Source organism: Myotis daubentonii, chromosome 15 (assembly GCF_963259705.1).
Source record: "Myotis daubentonii chromosome 15, mMyoDau2.1, whole genome shotgun sequence".
NCBI lineage: Eukaryota > Metazoa > Chordata > Mammalia > Chiroptera > Vespertilionidae > Myotis > Myotis daubentonii.
In genome coordinates, this window is record NC_081854.1 from 27,978,929 (window position 1) to 28,004,214 (window position 25,286).

At 52.6% G+C, this 25,286-nt stretch overlaps 1 protein-coding gene across 6 annotated transcripts in view; it reads left to right on the forward strand.

Annotated features, from left to right (window-relative positions):
• LOC132217058 (xaa-Pro dipeptidase) overlaps positions 1 to 25,286 on the forward strand; it is a 467,255-nt gene that overhangs the window by 42,333 nt on the left and 399,636 nt on the right. For 5 of the 6 annotated variants that reach the window (XM_059667006.1, XM_059667008.1, XM_059667007.1 and 2 more), the window contains exon 8: positions 5,707 to 5,782. In XM_059667006.1, coding sequence (XP_059522989.1) covers positions 5,707 to 5,782 — 76 coding nt within the window. Of the gene's footprint in view, positions 1 to 5,706; positions 5,783 to 6,676; positions 6,724 to 25,286 lie in introns of all 6 variants that reach the window. The other variant, XM_059667012.1, reaches the window with a different exon arrangement.

Below are 25,286 nucleotides of genomic sequence, written 5' to 3' on the forward strand. Positions count from 1 at the left end.
AATCCCTCTATAATCATACTCTTCCCCACAAACATGAGATCATAACTGATAATGTCTCTTCTTGTGCTGGGTATTGCAGTTTGAATGTGGAGGTCAAAAGTTGAAACTTAATAAGAGCAGGCATCTCACTTCCATAATTTAGGTTGTGTTTCTCTTTTCTTGTTCTGCAGATGATGAAATTGATCTGTAGGTAGGCTGGGAAATGAAAGGAGATGCTTTTGTACTGTCTGATAGCACCGTGCTTGAATCTGAGTTAAGTTCCCCCGGAAGCATCACAGGAGAGCTAGCATGTCAGCAAGTGCCGTGCGCCTCCTTGGTTTTGAAGTGAGACTGTGAAATTGAGTCATAGGCTGGTTTTAGAACTGGTGATTACACCGAGCAAAGGTGTCTTGTGTGCATTAATCAGGCAGTGGGGTAACAGATCTATTTGTACCCCGTTTCTATGTTCCAGAGATGGTGAGGTTCAGGGGCAGAGCACACCAGGATCCTACATCCCAAATTAGAAAAGGCACATAGGTGATGACCTAGATTCTCGATAGTATGTGAAAACTATTTCAGTAAGAATACTTTTTGCTGTTTTTGTCTCCAAACATATACTAGTAGGCATTCAACCCAAAGTTAATAAACCCAAGTGGGAAGTGGGATCCTAAGCACAGTGAGAACTTGAGATATGGTGTGCCAGAAGGCAGGAGCCAGGCTGTGGGAACATCAGGGCCTGGTCCTGGGCGCCTCCCCTGCATGTGGCCCACGTGACCCACGTCTGCCTGGCCCCACTCTGGTTCTAGACAGGCTGGGCTCACAGCTGCACTGAGCCATCACTACTTCATGGCTCTGGTTTCTCTGAGAAGACTCATTCATTGAGCCTCTTGGAGATTTGTAATTCCAACCAGTTCTTTCTTTGCTGTCCCTGCTGCTGTTCTGGAATTTTACCCTTTGCATCCCTAGGGGTGGAAGGAATGGTCTTGGGGGTCCTGTGGAATTGAATTCCCACCCACCTCTCCCACAGAACCATCCCCCATACATTCATCTGCAGGAGAGACGGAATTCCTGTCCTTTCCGGTGGGTTTTGTTGAACACTGTGGCACTCTGATGCTTAGAAACTGATTTTTGGAAATACTTCAGCCCATCTTGCTACCGTTTTCCTCCGTGGAGCATTCAGACCTCAGTTAATTGATGTCTTCATCCTGGGTTTAATGTCCAGAGGCAGCTTTGTGACCTGTGAATATTTAAGGGGGGAGGGGGCGGGCTAATTGCACAAATGAATCTCTGCCTAGTCCAGTTTTTGTCGTTTCAGGCCTGAGCCTTGGCCCTGCTGCCTTGTACTTGAGCAGCCCCTGGGAGCGGTGATGCTCACTGGCATGGCCAGGAGCTGGGGGCTGTGCACGAGTGCCTGTCTCCACACACAGCAGGACCTCCTCTTGCTGGGGAAGAGCCCCTGCCTGCTGTCTGACCTCTTAGGTGGCGTCTGTGAGGTCTTGTCTAGAGCCTCGATCCTCGATGCTTCATGGAGGAGGTGGCCTTCTCCTCTCTTAGGGATAGAAACCTTGCAGATCACATTTCTAACCGTGACTTGCCCATCCTTTGGGGCTGAGTGTGACACTAAGCATCCCTCACTCCAGAGGCCACTGGGCCTGCAGGGCGGGACCATGGTGCAGTCCCCCTGCCCTTGCCTTGTGCTCAGGACTAATGGAAGTTGCCTCATCAGGTTCAGGGCAGGGACTTTCTCCTCAAGATGGGGAGAAACTGCAGAATGCCGGAAAGCCCTGTTCGCTGCAGTCATCTGAAAAGTTTCCGGTGCTTGTGTCATGGAGATACTGGGCCAGGCTGGTATGCCTGGCACCGGGGGCGACATCAGGCCCAGAGTGCCCTGTGGGCCGGTGGGAAAGCCTGTGCAAGCAGACGGCTATTTTCAGGGCCTTTAAAACCTGGATTAAATGGGCCAGGCCAGGGCTCGGCCAGGCCAGTCTCTGGAGAACCACTTTTGTGGGATAATTTGCCCTGGTTCAATTTGATTTTTTTTTTTTTAACATGACCAGAAAATCAGTCCTCTAAAGAAAAAGAAAAAGAAAAAAAAAGGAAAAAGAAAACCAGTCCCGAGAAAATCAGCTAGAGGCCTGGCTTGTCATCTTCCCCAAAGTGGAACTGGAGGAGAAAGCGGGGCTGTGGTCCTCGGCCTCAAATGCCTGAATCTCTGCCAGGAAGAGAGTGGTTTGGACTCTGCCTCCTTTCTCCCTGGGCTGACTGTGAGCTTCTCCTTGCTCGGTGCTCAGGCGGCGGGGAGAGGCCAGTGGAGAGGCCAGTGGAGGGTCTGTGAGGTGGGCTCCTGGGGGTCGAACCCTGAGGCTGCTGCTTCCGACCTCTGTGGCTGGGGATGAGGCGGTGGTGGTGGGAGTCTGGGCTGCTGTGCCCCGTCCCGCTCAGGGCCTGCAGCGTGAGTGCCCTCCCACACTGACCTGGTGCACCCCCCTGGGGAGGCCTCCTTTTCTTTTGAAAGGAGGCCATTATCTCCTTGCTGAAAGGAAGGTGTTTCCAGCTTTGGTGCGATGCCCAGAGACTATTTCTAACGCAGTTACTGTGTCTGCTCTAGGCCAGGCACTGTTCTGGCCCTGGGCTGCCTCTGGGGAGGAGACTCAAGTGAAGAAGAGATTACAAGTGTAATTGCTTACGGAGGATTCCTATAGAGTCCAGTGGTTCTCAACCTTGGCTGCACATTAGAATCACCTGGGAATCTTTTTAAAATCCTGATTTCTGGGCCTCATCCTCTGGAAATTCTGTTTCTTTGTTATGGGGTGGGGCCACAACATTAGTAACAAAGAAACAATTTCTGGAGGATGAGGCCCAGAAATCAGGATTTTAAAAAGATTCCCAGGTGATTCTAATGTGCAGCCAAGGTTGAGAACTACTGCTCTAGACGGACTGGGAACAGAGAGAGCCACTTAGCCTGTATGGGGGATGGAGGGAGCCCTCCTCCACCTTGAGAAAAGTGCCTTTCTGTGGGAGCTGGAGAATGAAAGGTCACCGAAAAGGCACTGGCAAGCCCCAGGCAGAGGCGCCCTCTGTGAGGGAGCGGGGGTGGGGCCTGGAGAGCCTCAGGAGTCACCTTGTTGTTTTAACTTCATCCTGAGGACATCTAGAGGGCACTGAAGGTTTTGAGCAAGGAAAAGCAAGGTCAGGTTTGCATTTTCTAAAGCTCTGCCCTGTCGGGGAGCAGACAGCCTGGAGGCTTGAAGGCCAGCAGAGGCAGGAGAGGTTGTGCAGGCTGGAGGGAGTGAGGTCTGGATGGAGAGAAACCGAGGGTCTGAGAGGTGGTGGTGGTGGATTGACAGTCTGTGGTCATCAGCTGGCTGTGGGAGCAATGAACAGACCAGAGGGAGGTGTCTGGGAGGATGTTGGTTACGTTTTAAGCAGCAGGGGCTGGCAGAGCTGTGATTGAGATGGGGCACATGGATGGGTGGGAGTGTCTGTCACTGAGCTGGAGGCGCCTGGGGGACCTGTGCCAGAGGGGCTGTAGGAGCTGGGAGAGGGGAGGGCCTCTCAGGGACAGGAGGAGGGGTGCCAGGGGAGGCACTTCCTCTGGAATCACTGATGCCTCTGGGTTTGGCAGCTGGGGTGAGAGGGCAGCTGGCAGAGCATGGGTCAGGGCGGAGGGGGACGAGGGGCGGGGAAGAGGAGGGGAGGAGATGAGGAAGAGGTTCCAGGTAAGCCAAAAGCTGCTCCCACTCCTCTCCCAAGGCAAGCACTGTTTCTGTTCCCTTTCCAGGACTGTGGCTAGGTAGTGGGGGGGGGGGGGGTAAAGCTTGGTGAGAGGAGGAGGAACTAAGCGAGTGGTCACGGAGCTTTCAGTAATAGGGACCAGGTGGATGGAGGGGTTGAGGCTGGGAGCTGAGCCCAGGTGTGTGTGGGAGGAGGGGCTGAGCCTCACCTGGAAGAGGACAGGCCTTCCCTTGTGAGAGGGGAGGGAGGAGGGCATGAAGGGGCAGGGGAAGGTTTGGTTGTTTGAATAAGAGGTGAAAGTGTACCCAACTGCTGGCTTCTGTGTTCTCCGAGTAGATGAGCTCATTCATCTTCTGAGAAGGGGAGGGAGACACTGAGCTGGGAGGGGAGAGATCTTAGCAAGGTGGAGAACGTTAGAGTAGGCCTCCTGCATGCCCCCTTGCAACTCATGGCAGAATTGGGGCCAGGTGGAGGCTGTGGGGCTGGAGACAGAGCTACTGTGCCATCCACTCCCAGACAGGATTTCCCTGCAGCCCCTGTGGTCCTGGAGCAGCACTCACAGGCACGGGCTCTGGTTTGACTCTCACGGAGGTTTGGCTAAGCCTGTGTGGATAGGTGGGCACAAGGCCTAGAGGTCTAAATTGTTGGCTGGAAGGATGGACCAGGGAGCTACACTGAATAGAGAGGCAGAGGGCCAGAGGCCCACTCCCACTTACCAGTTCCTCTGGCTGGTGCGCACAGAGCAGCAGTGGGGAACAATACACCAGGGCTGCTAGGTCATCCTGTGCGTGGGTTTGGATCTCAGGAGCCGAGCTGCTCACCCGAGTCCTGTCCATGGCTCTGGACCCTCACCCTCCGGAGCACAGGAACATGCGTCCTGTTCCCCAGGCGGAGTGCCCCCAGCAGCCCGGTGCAGGCACCTTTATGATGGCAAAGAGCAGACGTTTAGGTTCAGTGTCTGCCCCTCCAGGAAGAAAGCAGGTCCATTTGGAAGAAGCTTCAGTGGGCTTGGGGTTGGCCTTTGCTCCATTTCTCGCCGGCTCTGCTGCTCTTGAGGGCCTTGAGTGTGTTCCCTTTGAAAGAGGCAGAGGTGGCTTTGTTGCAGGAGGTCACCCTGAGTCAGAGTGCAGGTGGCCATGAGGGATGGCTGAGGACTCCGCTCCTCATGACTGGCCCAGCTGCCACTCCCATGCCCGGACCTGCGGTTGCTTGTGTGACATGGTGGAGGTAGAAAGCAAGCATTTACTTAGCTTCTCCGTGTGAGTCTTACTTAGGGATGAGATTGATTGCGAAGACCAGAAACCTAACCATATTTGGGCAAATGAATATGAGTTTATTGTGAGGACTCCCTGGAGTCCAGTTGCAGGAAGTGCATTGGGTCTCTAGTGGTCAGCAGGGTCTCTTGGTTGCGCCTCCTCCTCCACATGTACCCTCTCCCTTGCTGTCTCCCCTTGTCTGCTCCTCGTCCTGCTTCTCTCTGCAGACCGCTCTTCCCACACTCACTCCTGCCCCATGCCGCCCCTCCCGCCCTGCCCCAGTCTCGGGCGGGTCTGACCCACATGGTATTTCTGGGCTGCCGGGAAGGAGAGACCTCTTCAGCCAGCTGGGCAGAGCCCTGGGAGGCACACACTGAAGATTCAGGTCTAACAGCCTCGCTGTGTAGATTTTTCCTCCTTTTTATGGATGAGGAAACTGGGTCTCTGGGCTTCTTCTACCACCCACAGCAGCTTCCAGATCTTGGAACTAGAAACGCTCGCACACCTGAGGCTGGCATTAGGTGAGGACGGGCAATGCTTAGTGTAGCTTTCCCTCCTGCAGTTTGGTGACCCACCCAGCTGCCAGGCAGCCCATTTGCAGCCTAACTGGGCATGACGTGGCCCTGTGATCCTTCCCAGCTTGTGCGGTTGTGGCAGCCCCAGGTCTCCCTGGAGGGGTCCAGCCAGCTCCTGCTGAAAGTCACTGACTCTCCGTCTGTTTTTTCCCTCCCTGAAGCCGGGTCTTTAAGACGGACATGGAGCTGGAGGTTTTGCGCTACACCAATAGGATCTCCAGCGAGGCCCACCGGGAGGTAAGCAGGGCCCCGCTTGTCGAAACGCTGTCTGGTTGGGCTGGGCGAGCTGCATTGCTCTGTGTAGGGCCAGAGGGCGGCGTCAAGATGGACCGTCTCAGGGCAGCTGCAGTCCCGAGTGCCAGTGGAGCAGGCAGGAAACGTCGCTTCAGCCAGTCTCTTTTCTGTTCCCCAGTGGGGACAGGGCAGGGACAGCAGAGGTTAAGGCACCCACCCCCGAGAATTTACCAGCAAGAAGTCCTCACGTCCTGGGGGCCGGGGCTTTCCCTCCTGGTATTCCTAAAGGCCCCGCTTCTTTCAAAGAATCTTTTGTTCTCTCAGGGTCCAAGCACACTTATTACTGTCCTCCGTTAACCATCCTCACAGGTCCTTTTCCAGTTTGCATATGGTAAACTTTCATTCTTTCTTACGGATGGCCAAGTAATGTTCCACTGTAAAAATGCACCACAACTTTGTTAGCCACTCATCTATTGATGGGCACTGGGTTGCTTCCATGTCCTGTAAATAACGCTGCAATGAACGTGGGGGCGCGTATATTCTTTTAATGGCAGTTAAACAAAGGAAGCCTTGTAGGTTAGTCGCCGTAGCTCTCTGAGTGTTACATGTTCACAGATGTCCTGATCAAATCTTACCTGCCATCAGCCCGCTGCAGATCTGTGCTGGGTATTGATCGGCTTCCGAGTGGAGGGGCACCAGCGTGGTTAAATAAGCTGTGTAGCTTTTGGAGCTTTAAAAACGTTCTGATTTATCCCATTTTTGCACCATTGTGTGCACATAACGTTCTTTTCTTTTTTTGAAGAAGAGATTCTTTTGAAAAAGTGCTGTCCTGTGTTTATCAGGCGGTGCCACTTCTTTCCTTAATACAAATGTCTTTGCTTAATATCCACCCTCCAGGTGATGAAAGCTGTAAAAGTGGGAATGAAAGAATATGAGCTGGAAAGGTAAGCTGCTGTGTCTCTCTGGGTAAAGATTAAAATGTAAAAACAGTAATTTATGTTCCCTGAGCAAATAGCAGATGAGGTGCCTCAGTGCCGCGGCAGATTGAATGGGGACTATGAGCAGGGCTTGGGCACCGTGGGCAGAGGCCTTCTCCGACTGTGGCCACTTTGCTGGCGCTTGGTAGAGTGTTTGATGGTAATGGTCTGTGATTACTTCTGAGGCTGCTTTAGTGCCTCATCATTTCACTCCCTGGACTTTGTTTGTGCAATTTGCAGGAAACTTTACCAAAGAGCTGCTATTGTGACTCTGAAGGACGCTGTTGAAACAGCCTGTCATTTATGTGTAAACACGGTCATTATGTCTGCTGCTAGGACAATGGGGTCTCAGGATGGCTAAGTGGCTCATAAAGTGTTCTGAAGAGCTCCACTGGCCTTGGCCTGCCTGTGCAGTGCGGGCATCCTGGGCTGCCCTGCCATGTGGGTGTGGCCTGCCCAGTCCTCACCTGCTCCAGGGCCCGGGCTCAGCATGCTGCTGCCAGTGGCATGAGGAATCCCTTGGTCAGACCTGAACTGCTCCAAGGGCTCCTTCCACCCATGTCCTGGGTCACCCACCAGTGACTGTACCAACTGGAAGCTCCCCTGGGGAGAGGGAGGGAGAAGCTGCCATTCCCCCCCACACCCATCACATAGTAGGAAGTCCACGTTTCCCCCTCTGTGACATGGTAGGAAATCCATGTTTCATTTCTGCCCCCGTTCCTGGCACAGAGCTTCTCTAAAACCCTCAGAATTCCCCCAGTGACAGAGTCTGTTGTTCATAACTAGAGGCCCAGTGCACGAATTTGTGCATAGGTGGGGTCCAGCTGGCCCAACCCAATGGGGCTGATCGGGGCCAGGCCAGCTGGGGGGAGGGGCCACCCAGCCCCGCCCTCAATCAGGGTTGGGGGGGCTGATTGGGAGTGGGGCCGGTCAAGGGGAGGGGCCACAGGCGTTTGGGAGGGTACCGATCGGGGCCTCCATCGGCCAGTTGGCCACTGCAGTGCACATCATAGGTACCAGTTGTTCGGGCCGTTCCTTCATTCCAGTTGCTTGGCTTTTATATAGATAAGCCCCTTTCAGCCACACCTGAGTTTATGCTAATGAAGTGCTAGTGACTGGGAGAGAGGCTGGAGATAGAGTTCTGACCAGTGATTTTTTTCAGTTGTGCCTCCGTATGGAACCTCTATAAAAACTTTGACCCACAGGGTTGGTGAATGCAGTGGAGATGCTGGGAGGAGTGCTCCTAGAGGGCATCTAAGCGCCACACCCCTTGCCCCATACCTTGCCCTGTGCATCAGTTCCATCTGGCTCATCCTGAGTTGTAATCTTTATAAGAAAGTGGTAATAGTATCTGAAGTGCTTCCCTGAGTTCTGTGAGCCATTCTGGCAAATTATCAACCCAAAGAGGAGGTCATTGGAACCCCAGATTTAAAGCCAATCAGTCAGAAGTACGAGAGGCCTGGACTTGTTATGTCTGAAGCGGGGATATTCTTGTGGGATTGAGATCTTAACTCTGGCAGTTAGCGTCAGAAGTAAGGGGTAGGACACCAGCTGGTGCCCACAGAGAATTAGAGAGCGGGTGGTTGGAAAACCCACACATTTGGTGTCAGAAGTGTTGTGAGTACAGAAAAAAGAGTATTACCTTTTACCCTCGGCCCCCGTCCCGATCCTGGACTGCCCTTTCCTACCTGGCCTTAGAGCTTGGCGCTGCCTCCCCTTGCCCACCTTGCAGGGCCCAAGTCTGCCTGGGCACCCTCAGGGCCTGCGCTGCTTCCATGTCCCCCTCCCAGCCTTTCTGGCCTGCCTGCTTTGTCAGTACTGGATGAGGGCGAGGTGCAGACGGAGTCAGTGGTGGACAGCAAGGGCATTAATGGTCACCATCACATGGCTTGGGAGTAGGTGTCTTTTTCAAAGTCTAACCCTGAAAGGAGTCCTGAGCAGGGAACCTCTGGGTTTCTCCCCTCTTCCCCCTGGGGGGATGGAGCAAGTGCTTCGTCGGGGACCCAGGAGGATGGGGAAGGGCAGGCAGAGCGCCAGCCTTGGCCTCCCTGCGGTCTGCTGCAGTGCAGTATCTGCTCAGGTTTCCCAGCGTCCTCACCCCCAAGGATCTGGGCAGGAAGAGGTCCACCCGCTACCAGGAAAGCGGGGGGGGGGGGGGGGGGGGCGGGGGGGCGGCGCAGGGGTCTCTGAGATTGGCACTGTCCCAGGAATCTGGTCTCATCTTTATTGGCCTATAGTGACCCACAGCTGATGCCCCAGTGTGGAACCCTGCCGTCCACTGCAGCTGGCCACCGTGTGCCCTATGCTGCAGGGAGCTGAGCTCCAGAGGTGACTCTTAGGAGGGGCCTGAGCTTTCTCCCGCACCGTGTCCCAGAGCCCACCCCTGCTGCAGCCAGACAGGCCTGCATGTGAGCTCTGGGTCAGGGGCCTGTGGGAATACTTCTTCCAACTCCTTACCCTCCACCCCCTCAAGGTAATGCCAGTCTTTTTTTTTTTTACTTTTTAGTAGGAAATGGCAAATATTGCTGCCGCCCCCAGAATAGTGTAATGAACCTCAAAGTCCCCTCCAGGATTTTTGTTTAGTTTTGTTGGAATATTTGAGACCAAATCCCAGGTATGTCATTTCTCCTGTAAATGCATCAGTGGGCGGCTCAGTTGATGACGATATCTTTTTCCTTTACATAACCACCTTGTCATTATCGCATCTAACTACGTTAGCAGTAGATCCTCAATATTACCAATATCTAGTCCATATTGGGCCAAAACTATCTTTTTTTAAGTTGGTTTGTTCAAGTCAGGATCCTAAGTCTGTGAGTTGCATTTGGCTGTTGTTTGAAGGCTGGCTGTTGTTTGAAGGAGGGTCTCTTTTAAGGCCAAGCCCTGGGAGAATACTTTGTCTTCAAACCGCTCAGCCTCTACCCCCTCCCCCATTCCTGGACTCAACTCACTGCTGCTGCCTCTGGACCCAGGGCAGCTTTCAGAGAAATGAGATCGTGGCCAAAAGCAGCTGCCCTGAGGTGCTGCGTGGCATTACTTCAGCCCGATGTGCAGGTGTGTGCACCTAGGTGCCCTGCTGTGCCTGTGCCCAGCTGTGGCCGGTCATGGGAGACACCGAGGGGAAGCGGTGCCTGCCCTCAGCCACGATCTGAGGGTCCCTGAGAGCTGAGAGCAGGGGGCTCCCGGGTAGAGGGTGGGTGGAGTTGGCGACTGCTCTGGGGAAAAGCTGAAGTAGACATGATAAGAGCAAGAGACAGAGACTGTTCCTGAAGGACAGGTGGGTGGGGCGACCTTTTCAGACAGAGGTGTCACCCCCTGAAGATGGTAGGTTGTGCTAGGACATTGTCACATCCTGGGGTGTCCCTGGCCCTGTGAGGTGGCACATTGCTCTGTTGCTGCCGAGAGCTGGGTCAGTTTTGTGGTCTCTGTCCTTGGGAGCCTGGAGGCTTCTTGGAGGCTCCACCTCGTTTACCTGCAGTGTCTGCCCCACAGCTGGTGGCAGGACACACATGTGGGTGGGTTGGATGGATGGACGAGAGAAAGAATAAAGTGTCCTGAGCTAGTTTCCTGTGCCACTGTCGCCTGTGCCACTGTGAACGCGCCTTTTCTTGACCAGGTGAAGAATATAAAACCTCATCCGAAGCACTAGTTCCCCACAGGGTGCGGCCCTGTAAGCGCAGGCTGCACTGATCCCTGGGTTAGAACGGGGCCGTGGGCAAGGATGGCAGGGACTCCTGCGGGTCGGGACTGGAGCGAGGGTGGGGGTCGGGGAAGGCGGGCAGGAGACGGGCTGGCGTTCTCCACAGCAGGCACACTGCCACCGGCACAGGGTGCTCAGACTCACTCAGACATGCTGACTACCAGGAGACCACTTCTAAGATTTACGCTTTTAAAAATTTTATTATTGAAAGTTTGTTATAAAATCTTGAGGGCATGTTAAAAAAAAAGAGTGAGCTGATGGCAGTTATTAAGACACCTCCTCCTTCGTGCTGTGCCTGTGAGTGGGGTTTCAGAGGGAATGAAAATCACTTTCCACAGTTGAGGTGCAGTAAATTGTGTTAAACCAATAAGACATTAATGTTTGGGTAAATCGGGCACGAACAGCATCGGACTGCAGGCCCAATCAGGCAGGCCATTCTGCCGCTCATATTATTTAATGTTAGTGGCGTAACCAGCTTGTAGCCGGCTGGCATGGGGCTGGCAGCTGAATCAATTACCTGCAAACACTAATTTAGAGCATGCTCAATTGGCTGTGTAAGCAGGTCCCGGTTCACATTTGCCACAAGGAGATTAATAACTTGATGTTTTTGACAGCCTGGGACCTTAATTGAAATTACGCTCCTTCTCTCCAAGCTGTGAATGGGGCGTTTCGGCCCTTCCCTGACAGCTCCTATGGGGATTGTGCGAGTCGTTTGAAAGGCAGAGGGACTGTGAGGTGTGCTGGGGACAGCATGGCGTTGTCCTCCTCCCTGGACTGGGATCCTTCTTGACAAACACCCCAGGCCCATCTGGAGACCATCGCATGGCCTGGCCTTGGCTCTGTTCCAGCCCAGGCAGCAGCCCACGGGACGCCTCCCGCTGCCTTTCAGTCCGTTAATGAAGAACTTGCCCAGCTGTGCTCCTGGGGGATCAAAGTCTCCTTGCCTTTTCCTGCCCTTTGGTCAGATGGAGCGAGTCATGATTCTGTGTTCTTGTGCCCGCTGGACCCTGATTGGGGGTGGGGTATAGAGACCCAGCCTGGGGGTTTCTTCCAACAAATACCACTGCTAGACACACCACACACACACATACACACACACACACACACACCTACCTCTCACCCATACCACATGTTATAAACATTACCCACACAGACACATGCACACTCCACATACACCACACACACTCATTCCCCATACATATTCACACACACCCCCCACATACCCCTCACACACTACACATACATTTATACATAACACACACACCTGCCACACACAACACCTACCACGTGCATCACACCACACACAATAAACACCGGCACCCCACACATACACTCATTCTCCATACATATTCATACACACTACTCACATTCCCTTCACACACTACACACGCACCATAAACAATGCCTGCCACACACACCTACCACATATATCACACCACACACACATAAGCACCCTCTACACATATGTACCCCACACATACCACACCACTCACATACCTCTTACACACACATTCACAAAACACAATACACAACACCTATTACATACTAGTACACCACACACACCACACATATACAATACATACATATACTCCCCTACATACATACACACCACACACATACCACTCACCCCATTCACACTCTCACACATACCACATCACTCACACGCTCCACGCACTCACACATCATATGCACACAACACGCACACGCTCCACCCAAGCCACACGTTGCTGGGTCAAATGGTTGGTCTCTCACTTCACCCACTCCAGGCAGCAGGTTGCAGAGCCCTTGCTGTGTTCTTGTTGAACAAGGCCTTCTTTTTCTTTTTTGAGGATTACAAAACTTAACTCCAGTCAGCATAATTGGAAGGTGGGAGAGTTAAAGGAAACCCACAACCCCACTGGGCCCTGGTGATTATGGCTGCGGAAGGCATGGGCAGTTGAGGCAGACAAGCTGCTTCTGTCCGACTTGCCCCCCCCCCCCAAGGCCTTGCCCTGCACGGTTGACGAGCTTATCCCTCACTCTACTCCCCCCCCTCCCCCCCCCCCCCCCCCCGCATCAGACTGGCTGCATCTCCAGCTGCCTCTCAGCTTAGCACCCTCTTCTTCCACCAGCTGGTCCCTCCTGGAGCCCTGTCACCACTGAAGGACCATCTCTCAGATGCCTGGGCCCTTCTCACTCTGGGTCTTGCCTAGAGCTCTCCCTGCGGGGCATGCTGGTCATACATGTCCCTGACCACAGCCCTCATGGGTCCTGCAGAGGATCCAGTTTTCATTGATGATGGGCATCCACAAGAGGCTCTCATCTCCCTCCTTCCTGGAGGTTCTGGAGATGTACAGCCAGCTTCCAGCCACTTGGGAGTGGGCAGCCTGGGCAGTCCTGGGCACCAGTGAGGCGCCCTCAGTTATCTGTCCCCATGAAGGTGCTAGAGTTTTACATGGGGCCTTTGGGGGCTTTGGGGCCTCTGAGACCCACACCCCTGGGTAAGAACAGATGTGATAGGCCTTCTCTGTGGGCCTGGTCACTGTCCGTGGGCAATGCCCTGTGACCTCCATCGCAGACACAGCCTCTCTCCGTTGGCCACTTTGAGGGATGAGCTGTGGCATGGCTCATTCAGAAAGGGCCCTGATGCCCTGGCCCACGTGGCTTAGATGGTTGGGCGTCGTCCCGTACGCTGGAAGGTTGCCAGTTCGATTCCTGGTCAGGGTACATGCCCACGTGTGGGCTCCTTCCCTGGTAGGGGGTGTGCAGGAGGCAGCTGATAGATGTTTAGCTCTCACATCGATGTTCCTCTCTCTCCCTCTCCCTTGCCCTGCTTCTCTCTCTAAAAATCAACTAGAAATCCTATAAAAAATAAACAAAAAGGGGCCCCCTAGACCCCAGGTCTGGGTGTGATGAAAGCCGCTCTTTGCCTGTGGTGTGAGCTGGTGCAGGTTTCCTGCCAGCACTTCCTGGACTGTTGGAGACCGGCCACACGTTGCCCGCCGCGGGAGGGCTTAGGAAACCCCCGTCTGCGTTGTGCCCCTCAGGGAGGCAGCCCGAGTCCTGCACCGCGGCCACCCCTCAGTGAGCTGAGCCCTTTCAAAGAGCCTGGGTCGCCTCGGTGGGCCATTCCTTGGAGTTCAGAGGAGGCCGCACCACCCTGTACCAGCAGAACCATCCCGGTGCCCACCAGCCTGCTCTGTCCACACCACCTGGCATGAGGGAAGGGAGTTGCTCTCTCCAAGAAGTTTGGTAGAGCCTGGTGTTGGAGAGTGTAGCTGGGGCCTCGGTGGTGGAGAGGCTGTGGGACTCTGGCTCAAAGCAAGGATAGCACAGTTTGCCTCTAAGAGTAATTGAGAAATGGGCACATTTAGGGTGCAAACCAGCCTGGCATCCAGCCAGGAAGTGAGCAGAGGACCAGGGGGAAGGGCTTCCTGCAAATACGTACCTGGTCATCGCAGCTGTTGAGGACAAAGCCAATGGAAACTTCCTTCTCCAGGGCCAGGCCAGGGGGTTGCCCTCGAGAGAATCCTGTTGAGTGACAGTGCCAAATGGCATCGTAGTGATTTGACTCTAGTGTTTTATCTTCGAGCCTGATTCTGACTGTTGATTTCCAATAAGTATTTACCACCAGTTTAAGGAAGGAGTGTGTTTTCTCTGGCTTGCTAAGAGGTTTTCTTAGGAAAGGATGTTGAATTTTATCAGCTGCCTTTTTGGCATCTCCCGTGTGTGTGTGTGTGTGTGTGTGTGTGTGTGTGTGTGTATGTGTGTGTGTGAGAGTGAGTGTTTTAAGCAATTAAAAAAACTTTGTATTTTAGAACAGTTTTAGATCACAGAAAGGTAAAAGGAATACTAGACAGCTCCCACAGACCCTGCACCCATATTCCCCTACTGTTAACATGCTTATGATGCATTTGTCACAACTCATGAACTGTATCGGTACATTGTTATTATCTGAAGGCCACACTTCATTCCAGTTTCCTTAGCTTTCACTTAATGTCCTTTTTTCTGTTCCAGGTGCCAGGCATTACATCTGTCCTGTGCCCTTAGGCTCCTCTTGGCTGTGACAGTTTCTCGCTTTCCTTGCTGTTGGTGATCTTGACAGTTTTCAGGAATACTGGTCGTGTATTTGGTAGACTGTCCTTCCATTTTAGTTTTTACGATGTTTTTCCACCTAACCCCTGTCTCCGTACTGTCATCTTCAGAGGGAAGTCGCTGCACAGACTGCACATAAGGAGTGGGGTTCCGCTCTGTCTCCCCGGGGGAGGGGGAGCTACACACACTATTGGCTCTTCTTCCCCATTTATTTATATAGTCAACCATTTATTTACTTATATCTATGTAGATATATATTTTATACTTTGGATTGTAATTTGATATTATGCTATTTATTTTGTTGCTCAAATCACCCCAGCTTTGGTCCCTGGGGACTTTTCATTTGGCTCCTGTGTCCCTCTGACATCCCCTTCTCCCCCGCATCATTTTGCCTTTTGAGCACATCCTTACTTTCTGCCACCACCAGATGCTCCAGGCTCATCTGGTCTATTCCCCACTCCAGCCCTCGAATCAGCCATTTCTCTGAGGAGCCCTGGTTCCTTCTATTAAAGAATGGTATTAGACACCAAGATTGGGGGCTGGTATACCTGAGATGAATTTCATGACCAGACTTCTTGGTGTGTGGCCAGCATGGCTTCCATGGCACACACTCTCCTTTGTCTTGGTAGATTACTATTTTAACAAACTGCAGGATTGAAATGGAGAGGCAATGTATGCTAGTGGTTAGAGCATGGTCTCTACTAGAGACTGGTGTCCTGAGTTTGAGTCCCAGTTCTGCCACTTGCTGTACCTCAGTTTCCTCATTGGAAAAAGGATAATGTAGCACTTCATAGATGGTTAGGAGGATTTGGTGAATTAATGTATGGACAGTGTATAGAACAGGGCCGATGACATCTAGTAAGCATTATAAATGATTGCTTTGTTGTTCATACTAGCATTTTATGTAGACTCAAATAGGGGATTGAGCTATACATTTTAAACTCTCTTTGCCATATTTTGAGATTATGATGAAAAACTCTCCACAATGTTATGTTTTCTAGAACAATTTAGAAAGCATAGGTCTGTCTGTTCCTTGATGATCTAAAGAGGTCCTTTGATCCCATTAGAAATTGTGTCTTCGGGGAGAATGTCTTTAGTAACATTCCAGATTTTCCTGGGGGGTTGTTATAATCTGACTCCATCCTCTTAGCATCAAAACAGTACGTTTTCCTGGAAGTTTTTATTTTCAGCAAGAATTTTAAACTTATTAGAATGGAGTTATTTTATTTTCTGAAGCACCTCCTCTTTATCTGTTATTGTGTTTCCTTTCTCATTCCTAATATTATGTGTCTGTGTTCTTTCATTATAGCTTAGCATTGCCAGGCTTATATCAGTTTTGTTGGTCTTTTCATAAAATCAGCTTTTAAAGAAGCATTTATCAGCTCTGCTGCTTGTCTGCTTCATAGATTCCCTGTTTTATTAACTCCTTTCTCCTCCCGTCCTGACCTTTTTTTGAACATCTGTCTTTTACTTAATTGAATCTTCACTTATTTTCATTCTTTTGCGAGAGATGAGTTTTGCTAATACATTTTCTAATGCTGCCTCGACCACATCCTGAGAAGTTTGGATTGATTTGATATTTGACCTGAGGAGTGAACTAAGAACATTTTTTCCAACTCCCAGATAGACGTGGTTGTTTAACTGCCTTGGTTAACTTTTTGTTGTTAGTTTCTGGCTTTGTCACCACTGTAGTTAGAGAATGTAGTGTGTGTAAATCTTATTTTTCTTAATTTTGAGATTTTTTTTTCTTTGTGGCCTATTTAGAAATGTTTTTGCCAGTATTTTATGGAATAAAATTAAGCATTTATTGTTTTATTTTTAGAGCACATACTTTGGTGTACCTTAACCCGTTAACTGCCATGCGTCCAAAACGGAAGCCATCCCTCTACACGTCACAATATTTTGAATTTAATTTAAAAATCAATTTACAATGAATGTTATAAAAATAAATATATTACTCACAATTTGGGTGTTCTTGAGAATCAAAAATTCTCACGAAAAATGATTTTAAAATTGGTCAGGGCTGCCACTTAGGGAAAACATTTTTTTTAAATAGATGCGCGTGACGTGTGGGGAAGGTCCGCCGCTTGCGTCTACGGACGCTTATGGCGCACAATGGGTTAAACCATGTTCCTTACCCTATTCCAGTCGTCTGCCTCCTCTCTTTGTTTTGTACATTTACTCCAGTATTAGGAGAGGTGGTTTAGTGCATCCCTCTTTGTGATTCCCAACAGGTTTTTGTTTTATTCATTCCCATACCAAGTTGTTTGAAGCATTCGGGTTATGATCATTACATCTTCATTGTGCATTTTATCTGTTTGCAGCTTACATGAATGAACCCCTTTTGACCTAACTAACCCTTGTGCCTGGAATCTGGCTTTATTAAATGTTCTTTTCGTTGCATCTTTCCTGGTGCACCTTGCTTACTCCTCTGTTTTCCACTTTGTTTGCTGGGGACAGTCCCCTTGTTCCAAACCGAGGGCCTCCCGGCGCTGAGCGAGCGGTGGTGGCATTTGTCCTGAGGACCAGCACGCGGGCCTCTCGCCCGCATCCCGCGTGGTGCTTTCTGGTTTCTGTTCTGCCATTCTGGCTTTTAAGCGTTTGAGTCGTTAGCAAGTTGGTGAAGTTTCCTTTGTTCTCTTTTATATACATTCCATTTTTGTTGTAGAATTACTTTTAAATTAAGAAAATACGAGCTGTATTTCTCTACATTTTCTATCGTTGTTAAAAAGTTAGGTTATTGATTTCTCACTTTGAAAAGTTAGAAGTTTAGCATGGTTTTACTCTTCTTCTCCTTCTCCTCTGTCTTCCAGTTTTTTATTGAATAACTTCTCTTTCCACCATTTTCAACATTTGCATTGTTTTAGAATCATTTTAGTAGCAGTTATTTAGAGGTAGCACTGTCTTCCTGGGTCCAGTGCGGACCCCTGAGTTGTACAGTGTTTGCCTTCCTCCAATGCAGCGATTTGCAGCCTTTTCCGTCTCACGGCACACATGCACTAATTACTAAAGTTCTGCGGCACACCAAAAATGTATTCTATTTTTTGCTGACCTGACAAAAAAATTCAGTATAATTTTGACTCATTCCCACCAGACAGCTATTGTTGTATTGTCTGTTGTCATTTTTTTTTATTTGACAATCTAAGGGGAAAGAGGTCAGTGCCCCTGACTGAATAGTCAGGTATTGCATGTTTTACGAATTCTTGCGGCAGGCACACCAGGGTGCCTGCTACGGCTCATGGTTGAAAATCCGTGCTCTGATGCTTTGCTTTGACCTTGCACATTGAGAGTCCTTTTGTTGCTGCCTACATGAAGGATGGCTTCACTGGGGGTTGAATCTTTGTTCAGTGAAACTATTCCCTCCATTGTTGCTGGGGATCTTAGGCAAATTCTCTTCATTCTTATTTCTAGGGAACTTTTTTGTTTTCTTGCCTTGATGTTCAGAGAATTCTTTCTTTATTCTTAAGAGTAACAGGATTTTCTGAGGATCTCTCTCGGTACTTTGGACAGCGAAATCCTGCCAGCCTCAAAGCCAGGGAAGTGGCCCAGGTGAAGATGGCCCCTTGAGAACGGTGTGAGCTGGGTGGTGTTAACTCAAAGTTCTTTAGCCCAGCGGTCGCTGACCTTTCGGACCTCACGGGCCACCCCAGACCATTGGTTGGCGACTGCTGCTTTAGCCAGTAGGCAGTGCTATGGAGGGCCATACACCTCAGGTGGCCAGACTCAGAATGGGTGCATTCTGACGTAGGCCAGTGAGGGGTAGAGCAAAGCAGTCACACCTGACAACAGACCAGATGAGGTGAAGGAGGGCACAGGTAACAGGTCCAGGATGTTAGCAACAGCCTGTGGAGGCAGGAACAACTTGGCAACCAGCGAGGCTGGTCTGCCCACAGAGGACAGGCTAGCCACAGTGGCCACTTGTACACCTGAGTGGGAGTGTCACACGCTGTGTTTCCTGTCTGTTATCCCACTGGCCACTCCCTGGGGGCAAGCATGTATCCTCTTGGGCTGTGTTATCTGAGACTGTGATATAATTATGTCTCCCTGACAGATTCCACTCCCAGTCTCTCTGTGGCTCCCTCTCAGTTACAGGAGTGAGTGTGGTGACTCGTTGGGGGACAGAAGCTGTGCAGACAGGCTTGGGGTTGCCCCTGCGAGCTCCCATGATGGTCTAGGAACTGGCTCTTTAGTCAGAACAATGACACCTTTCTTTGCCGTGGAGCCTTTTCTTTTCTTTTGAAAAAAAAAATATTTTTATTGATTTCAGAGAGGAAAAGAGAGGGAGAGAGAGACACAAACATCAGTGATGAAAGAGAATCCTTGATCAACTGCCTCCTGCATGTCCCACGCTAGGGATCGAGCCTGTAACCTGGGCATGTGCCCTGACCAGAAATCAAACCACTACCTCCTGGTTCATAGGCCGATGCTCAACCATTGAGTCACACAGCTGGGCTTGGAGCTTTCTTTTAAATTCCTTTTTCAGCCCTGGCCACTGTGGCTCAGTGTTGGCCCGCACACCAAAGGGTCTTAGGTTCGATTCCTAGTCAGGGGCACATACCTGAGTTGCAGGTTCATTCTCTGGCCCTGGTTGGGGTGTGTGTGGGAGGCAACCAGTTGACCTGTCTCTCTCACATCAGTGTTTCTCTCTGTCTCTCTCTCTCTCTTCCCCTCCCTCTCCCTATCCCTCTCTCCCACCCTCTCTCTAAAAATCAGTGGAAAAAATATCCTCAGGTGGGAATTAACAACAATAAAAATGATTCTTATTCCACATGTTCTGGATCCCTAGATGCCTGCTCCAAGCTCTTTTCTCTTCTCTCGTAATTCTCCCTTGTGCATCAGTGGAGTTCTCAAGCTGACTTCCCGTCCCTCACACTGGCTCAGCTGCCCACCGATTGCGCCCGTTTTATAACCTGGTCACACCTTTCACCTTAGAGAGCCCTTTCCCATGTTGGCCTGTTCCGTGTGCTGTCCGTCCTCATGGACCCTGTGAAACATGGGCTAGAGCAGGGGTGGGCAAACTTTTTGACTCGAGGGCCACAATGGGTTCTTAAACTGGACCGGAGGGCCGGAACAAAAGCATGGATGGAGTGTTTGTGTGAACTAATATAAATTCAAAGTAAACATCATTACATAAAAGGGTACGGTCTTTTTTTTTTTTTTTTTTTTTTTAGTTTTATTCATTTCAAACGGGCCGGATCCGGCCCGCGGGCCGTAGTTTGCCCACGACTGGGCTAGAGACTCTCCTTACGTTTCCTCCCATTTCCCAGTAGGAGGCTTATTCTGGCTCCTTCTGCACGTGGACCCAGCGCTGTCTGATCATCCCCAAGATCCAGGGCACTGTTGAAATTGCTCAGGCCCAGAAAGGGCAAGGAGAGTTTGGGCTTCCTGTGGACTCATTGTGCAAGGGAGCCACCCAGAGGAGCTGAGGAGGTGGGGGTGTGAGCCACACCTGGGGTGCGCAGGCAGCTTCCCCACAGTGGGTTCCCTGCTTTGGCCACAGCCCATCAGATGGTCTGCCTTCCCCTGGGGTCCCTGGGGGTCTCCAGAAGCTTCTGTCAGGGTAAGGACTTGGTGTGTGTGTGTGTATGTGAGGGGGACCCCAGAGGTTCCCACTTCTCAGTCCCCAGGAGGAATTTTCTAGCAAGACAAAGGCCAGAGGCCATAGACTGGTAGCCTCTGGGCTGTTTCCAGTGCAGAGGCCATGGCGTTTTTGGCCCATGCAGTGGGGGTTTTTGTTTGTTCTGAGTCAGTAATTAAAAATTGGGAGGCTTTTCCCAGAAAGTGAAATAGTAACCTGGGGCTGGTTTCTACAGAGCATCAGCCGGGGAGCTGAGTACAGGCCTTGGGGCACCTGGCACAGGTCCCACCCCTCCCTGCCGCCTCCCTGGCACTGAGGCAGACCTTTTAATCACCCTTTCATCCCTCTCATGCCATTTGTAGTTGAGAAAGATTTCTCATACCAGTGCTTTATCAAAAGAGAGGGAAATAAAGATGATTTAAGGGTCATGCAGTTCAAGAAGAATGGGAGAGCCGTGGGGAAGACCGCTTCTCATGCCCCTCCCACCCCCCCACCCCCACCCCCGTTCCCTGCCAGGTGCCCTGTGTCTCGGCTGGCCCTGGCCTCACTCCCACTCCGGAATGGCCTTTCCACTTTCCCTACACCCCCTCCCCCACGGAACCCCGTGCAGATGGGGGCGGCGGGAGGAGGGTATGGACCAGGTGCCGTCTCAGAGGGGAACCTGTCCAGTTTGGTTCTGACCCACAGCGGGCCCAGCGTCTAGTGAGGAATTCCGTGGGAGCCGTTATTCGGTTTGGCTCCCAGAGCAGGTTTGGTGCCGGTTTTTAGAAAATTCTCATTCAGACCTGTTACATTCTGGTGCAGAATAATGTTCCCTGTGGGAGCAATTATTCTGGGCTGGGAGTTTTCCCTCCTAACTCTGAATTCTGTCGGTGTTGTGGAGGGTTTAATCTCGGAACTCTGAAAACCCGTTTCCATGTCTGCCAACAGGCATGTCTGCTCCTGAAGCCTGCAGGTAATTTGTGATGGAGCCACAGAGAAGGTTTCCCACTCAGAGGCCCCGGCACAGGCTCCACAGGGGGCTGCTGTGAAGTCAGGCTTGAGCCCTACGCAAGCCTCCTGGCCAGGCCAGCCTCTGCCTGTGCCCTGGCCCCCTTGGTCTGTGGTGTGGAGGATGGGTGGTATGGGCCTTCGAGCTTCCTCCAGCAGTTGGCAAAGGGCAGGCCACAGTCCCAGCCATGGCCTCCCCACCCCTGCCCCCGAGCAGGGTGAGGAACGGTGCAGGGTCAGGGTGGCGGTCAGGAGATGGGCCCTGGCTGCTCTGCCCACTTAGCTCTCACGTGGATATGGGACTCTCCACACCCTGAGCTTGAGGCTCAGAAGAGATGAGGATGCCCAGGGAGCCAGGCTGCTGATGGCTGTGGGCACGTCCGGTGTTGGCCGCAGGCCTCAGGCCAGGGGTCTGGGCGAGCGTGTTGTCACTGTGCAGTGTCCCGGGACCCTTCTAGGCCCCTAGCACTGCCGTGCCCCATGGTCTCCTCCTGTCCTCTGCTTCTCTGAACAGAATGAGATGATGGCCTCTTCCCTTGGGTGAGGCCTTGGCCCCGGGCCGGCCTCTCTCTGCTCCAACCCCTGCAGGAGCCTGGCAGGGGGGCTGCAGGAAATGGGTCTGGGTCATGGTACTGCAGCTCACAGACCCAGCCGTGTTCACGTTGATTCCATCATTTTGTTAGAAAAGCCAGTTCGCAGCCGCGGAGTACCGGGACGCACACCGCTGTGCGGCAGTGCCCTCCTGGGCTGCCCTCTGTGAGTGTGCCACACACAGTGCCAGCCCGGTGGTCAGCACTGTGACAACAGTTTGGGGCCCCATTTGTGAGTGGCAGTTGCTGACCTATTCTGGGTCTGGGTCTGGGCCTGGGTCTGGGCCTGGGTCTGGGTCTGGGCCTGGGTCTGGGTCTGGGATGGGCCTGGGCCTGAGTCTGGGTCTGGGATGGGCCTGTGCCATGCCACGACCTTCAGGAGCAGCACTGTGGCCAGCTCAGCTGTCTCTCCTGGGCACCCTGGCTAGGGCCAGGTGCACGATAGCATCTCTAGCCTGGGGTGTCTAGGGCTTGGCGGAGGGCCCTGCCTGTCCAGCCCTCCCACACAGTAGATGCCTGGTGGCCGTAGGGTCAGGGTCTGGTGGGCTTTGTATTTGCTGTTTTACTTTGTCTTGCTTTCATCCCAGTAGGAGAAGTGGGGTTTGACTGTTCTTCTTCCTGGGCCTCAGCTGGTAGCTGTGGAGACGAGCCCACTAGTGGGTGGGCCCTGCCTTGTTGGGTGTTGAGTAGGTCTTTTGGGGGCAGGCGGCCTTTAGAAAAGTGGTACCGGCTACAGGACTGGGAAAGGGGTACCTTCTGAATACACAGTTTGCAAACGGGGTACCTCCTTGCTCCCATTAGCCACAGGCACTGGCCTGTGTCCCAGGGGCCCTCGGCAACATTCTAGACAGCTGGTGCTGACTGAAGCTGGACAAGTGTCACTATCCCACAGGTGAAAAGACGCACGAAAGAGTGCCCAGGTGCCCGAGTGAGTCTGGGGCCCCGGCTGCTAGCAGGACCCATCCAATGAGAAGGTGCTTTGCTCCCCAGTGTGGGGTTACTCAGAATAGGCTCCAAGCACTCGATATATTTTCAGCATGAGCTGGAGTCTTTGAACCATTTATCTTGGCAGCTCTTCTTGAAACTGGGGAAAGATGGAAATTCATCTAGGTGCTGAGAAAGGAGCCTGGGAGAAAAAAGTGTCTGGCGCTGCCGTGATGGGTGGTGTGCCTGGAGATAGTGCTGGTGGCTCAGGGATCAAACAGCTGAGCAATGGCTTCCCAGGAAGGACTCGGGGAATTCTAAGTAGGTAATGAGGAGTGACTTTCTTTTGATTTACAGCAAGACTTGGCCATCAATCTGTAATCCTTTGAAGAGGACAGAAATGAATCTCCGAGAGGCTGCGGTCTGGATGCCTCGGACTGGCAGTCCTCCCTGGGGGATGGGGGGCCTAGAACCTCAGCCAGGGACGCCTGGGTGGGCGTCTGCTTCTCTGCCAAGAGGGCCCAGACCTCCCCTGGCAGGTGAAAGGGTAGGACCCAGTGGGTAAAGAGAAGTGGGCAGCAGAGCCAGGCTCAGTAAGGTGCCCCTCAGGTTTCTGCAAGCTGAAGTCACTTGACCAGCTTTGGGTGGCGAGTGGATGGAGATGCCAGCAGGGGGCCAGTGAGGAGGCTGCTGGGCCAAGCTGGGCAGCCGGCCGTGGGGGGAGCGGGGGGGGGGGGTGGAGGAGGAGTTTGGAACTGGAGCTGGGGACCTGCTGGTGCACTGATGGTTGAGGGGGAAGGAAGAGGAGGGATGGCGGTGAGTCCCAGGCTTCTGACTCGGCCGCCTGGTGGTGTTGGGCCGCGCTCTGCCGCCCCTGTCACGCTTCCCTCAGTGTTCCCCTATAGGCGGTGTGGCACTGTGTTCTCCTACCGCTTCCTTCTTTCTCTCCTGCTTCCTGCCTCCCACTCACTGTGTTTCCTGCCTAAAGTGCAGCGGCTCTGCCTTTGGGCTGTGTTTTTATGAGAATGGGCAAGAGACCCCCAGGACCCTGGCACTGCACTTGGGGCTGGCTGTATTTCATGTTCCACCTTGAATGTGTGTGCAGTGTGCATACTCGTTAAGAAGGCCCCTTCACTCTGCCTGCCTGTGGGGACGGACACACACACACACACACAGAGAGAGAGAGAGAGAGAGAGAGAGAGAGAGAGAGATGTGCACGCTGGTTAAGCAGGCCCCCTCATTCTGCCTGCCCCGGGGGCACATGGGGTGTGTGTGTGGGGGGGTGTGCACGCTGGTTAAGCAGGCCCCCCACTCTGCCTGCCTGAGGGCACATGGGGTGTTTGTGTGTGTGTGAAGGGGGTGCACGCTGGTTAAGCAGGCCCCCCACTCTGCCTGCCTGAGGGCAAATGGGGTGTTTGTGTGTGTGTGAAGGGGGGTGCACACTGGTTAAGCAGGCCCCCTCGCTCTGCCTGCTGGGGGTACACAGGTGTGTTGCGGGGGGGGATGTGCGCGCTTGTTAAGCAGGCCCCCTCACTCTGCCTGCCTGGGGGCACATGGGGTATGTGTGTGTGGGGGGGTGCACGCTGGTTAAGCAGGCCCCCTCACTCTGCCTGCCCGGGGGCACATGGGGTGTGTGTGTGGGGGGTGCACACTGGTTGAGCAGGCCCCCCCACTCTGCCTGCCTGGGGGTACATGGGGTGTTTGTGTGTGTGGGGGTGCACACTGGTTAAACAGGCCCCCTCACTCTGCCCGCCTGAGAGTCCACAGGCCCAGCCCTGGCCGTCAGTCCCCTTAGGCCCAGAGCAGGCGGCAGAGGAGCCGGGCCAGGAGATGGAGTGGTCTCATGACACCATCAGGGACAGGGCAAAAACGTGTGGTCCCCATCCAGGTAGAGGAGTGAGGAGCCGGGCAGGTTCTGGGATCTGGGAAATGACAGGTCAGGAGCATGTGCAGACAGGAAGGTGGTGGTTTTGAAAGAGGGCACAGGGGCATTGGGGACTGAGCAGTTCTTGGCCCAGCGTGTAAGACACAAAACCCTTGAGGCCAGGCAGGTTCCCTCAGTCAGACCACTCCTCTATCAGCCCCTGTGTTTTGTTCAGCAAGCATTTATCAGGCGCCTACTGTATGCCAGACCCGGTTCCGAGCTCTGCAGATGCAGCAGTGTAGGAGAGGCCCTGCTCCCGTGGAGCGCAGTTCTTGGGGAGAGAGGCGCCAGCAGCAGTGCCCGCAGGCTTCCCTGAGATCAGACCACATGCCAGGCCGCCTGGGCCCTGCCCACTACTGCAGCCAAGTGAGGTACCACCCCCTTCGTCCTCATGGCCACCCTCTGGGCCTAGGGACTACTGTTACGCTCCTTTTATAGGCGAGGAAAGTGAGGAACCAAACAGCTAAGTAACTTGGCCAAGGTCACATCGTTGGCAAGTGAGGGAGCCAGGATTTGAACCCTGGCCATCAGCCCTCTCTCCCACGTTCCTCACTGCTCTGTCCTGGGGACCTTGTGTGATAGAAAGGGGCCCGCCTTTATCAACCTCGCAGTTACAGTTGTACAGTGTAGGGTACCGGAAGGCATGGTTGTCTTTGGGGAAAGTTCTGGTTTTAAAAACAGCTATAAAGATACAGGACAAATACCTGTCACATAATGAATATGGTGACATATAACCTGATGCCATCATCAGGA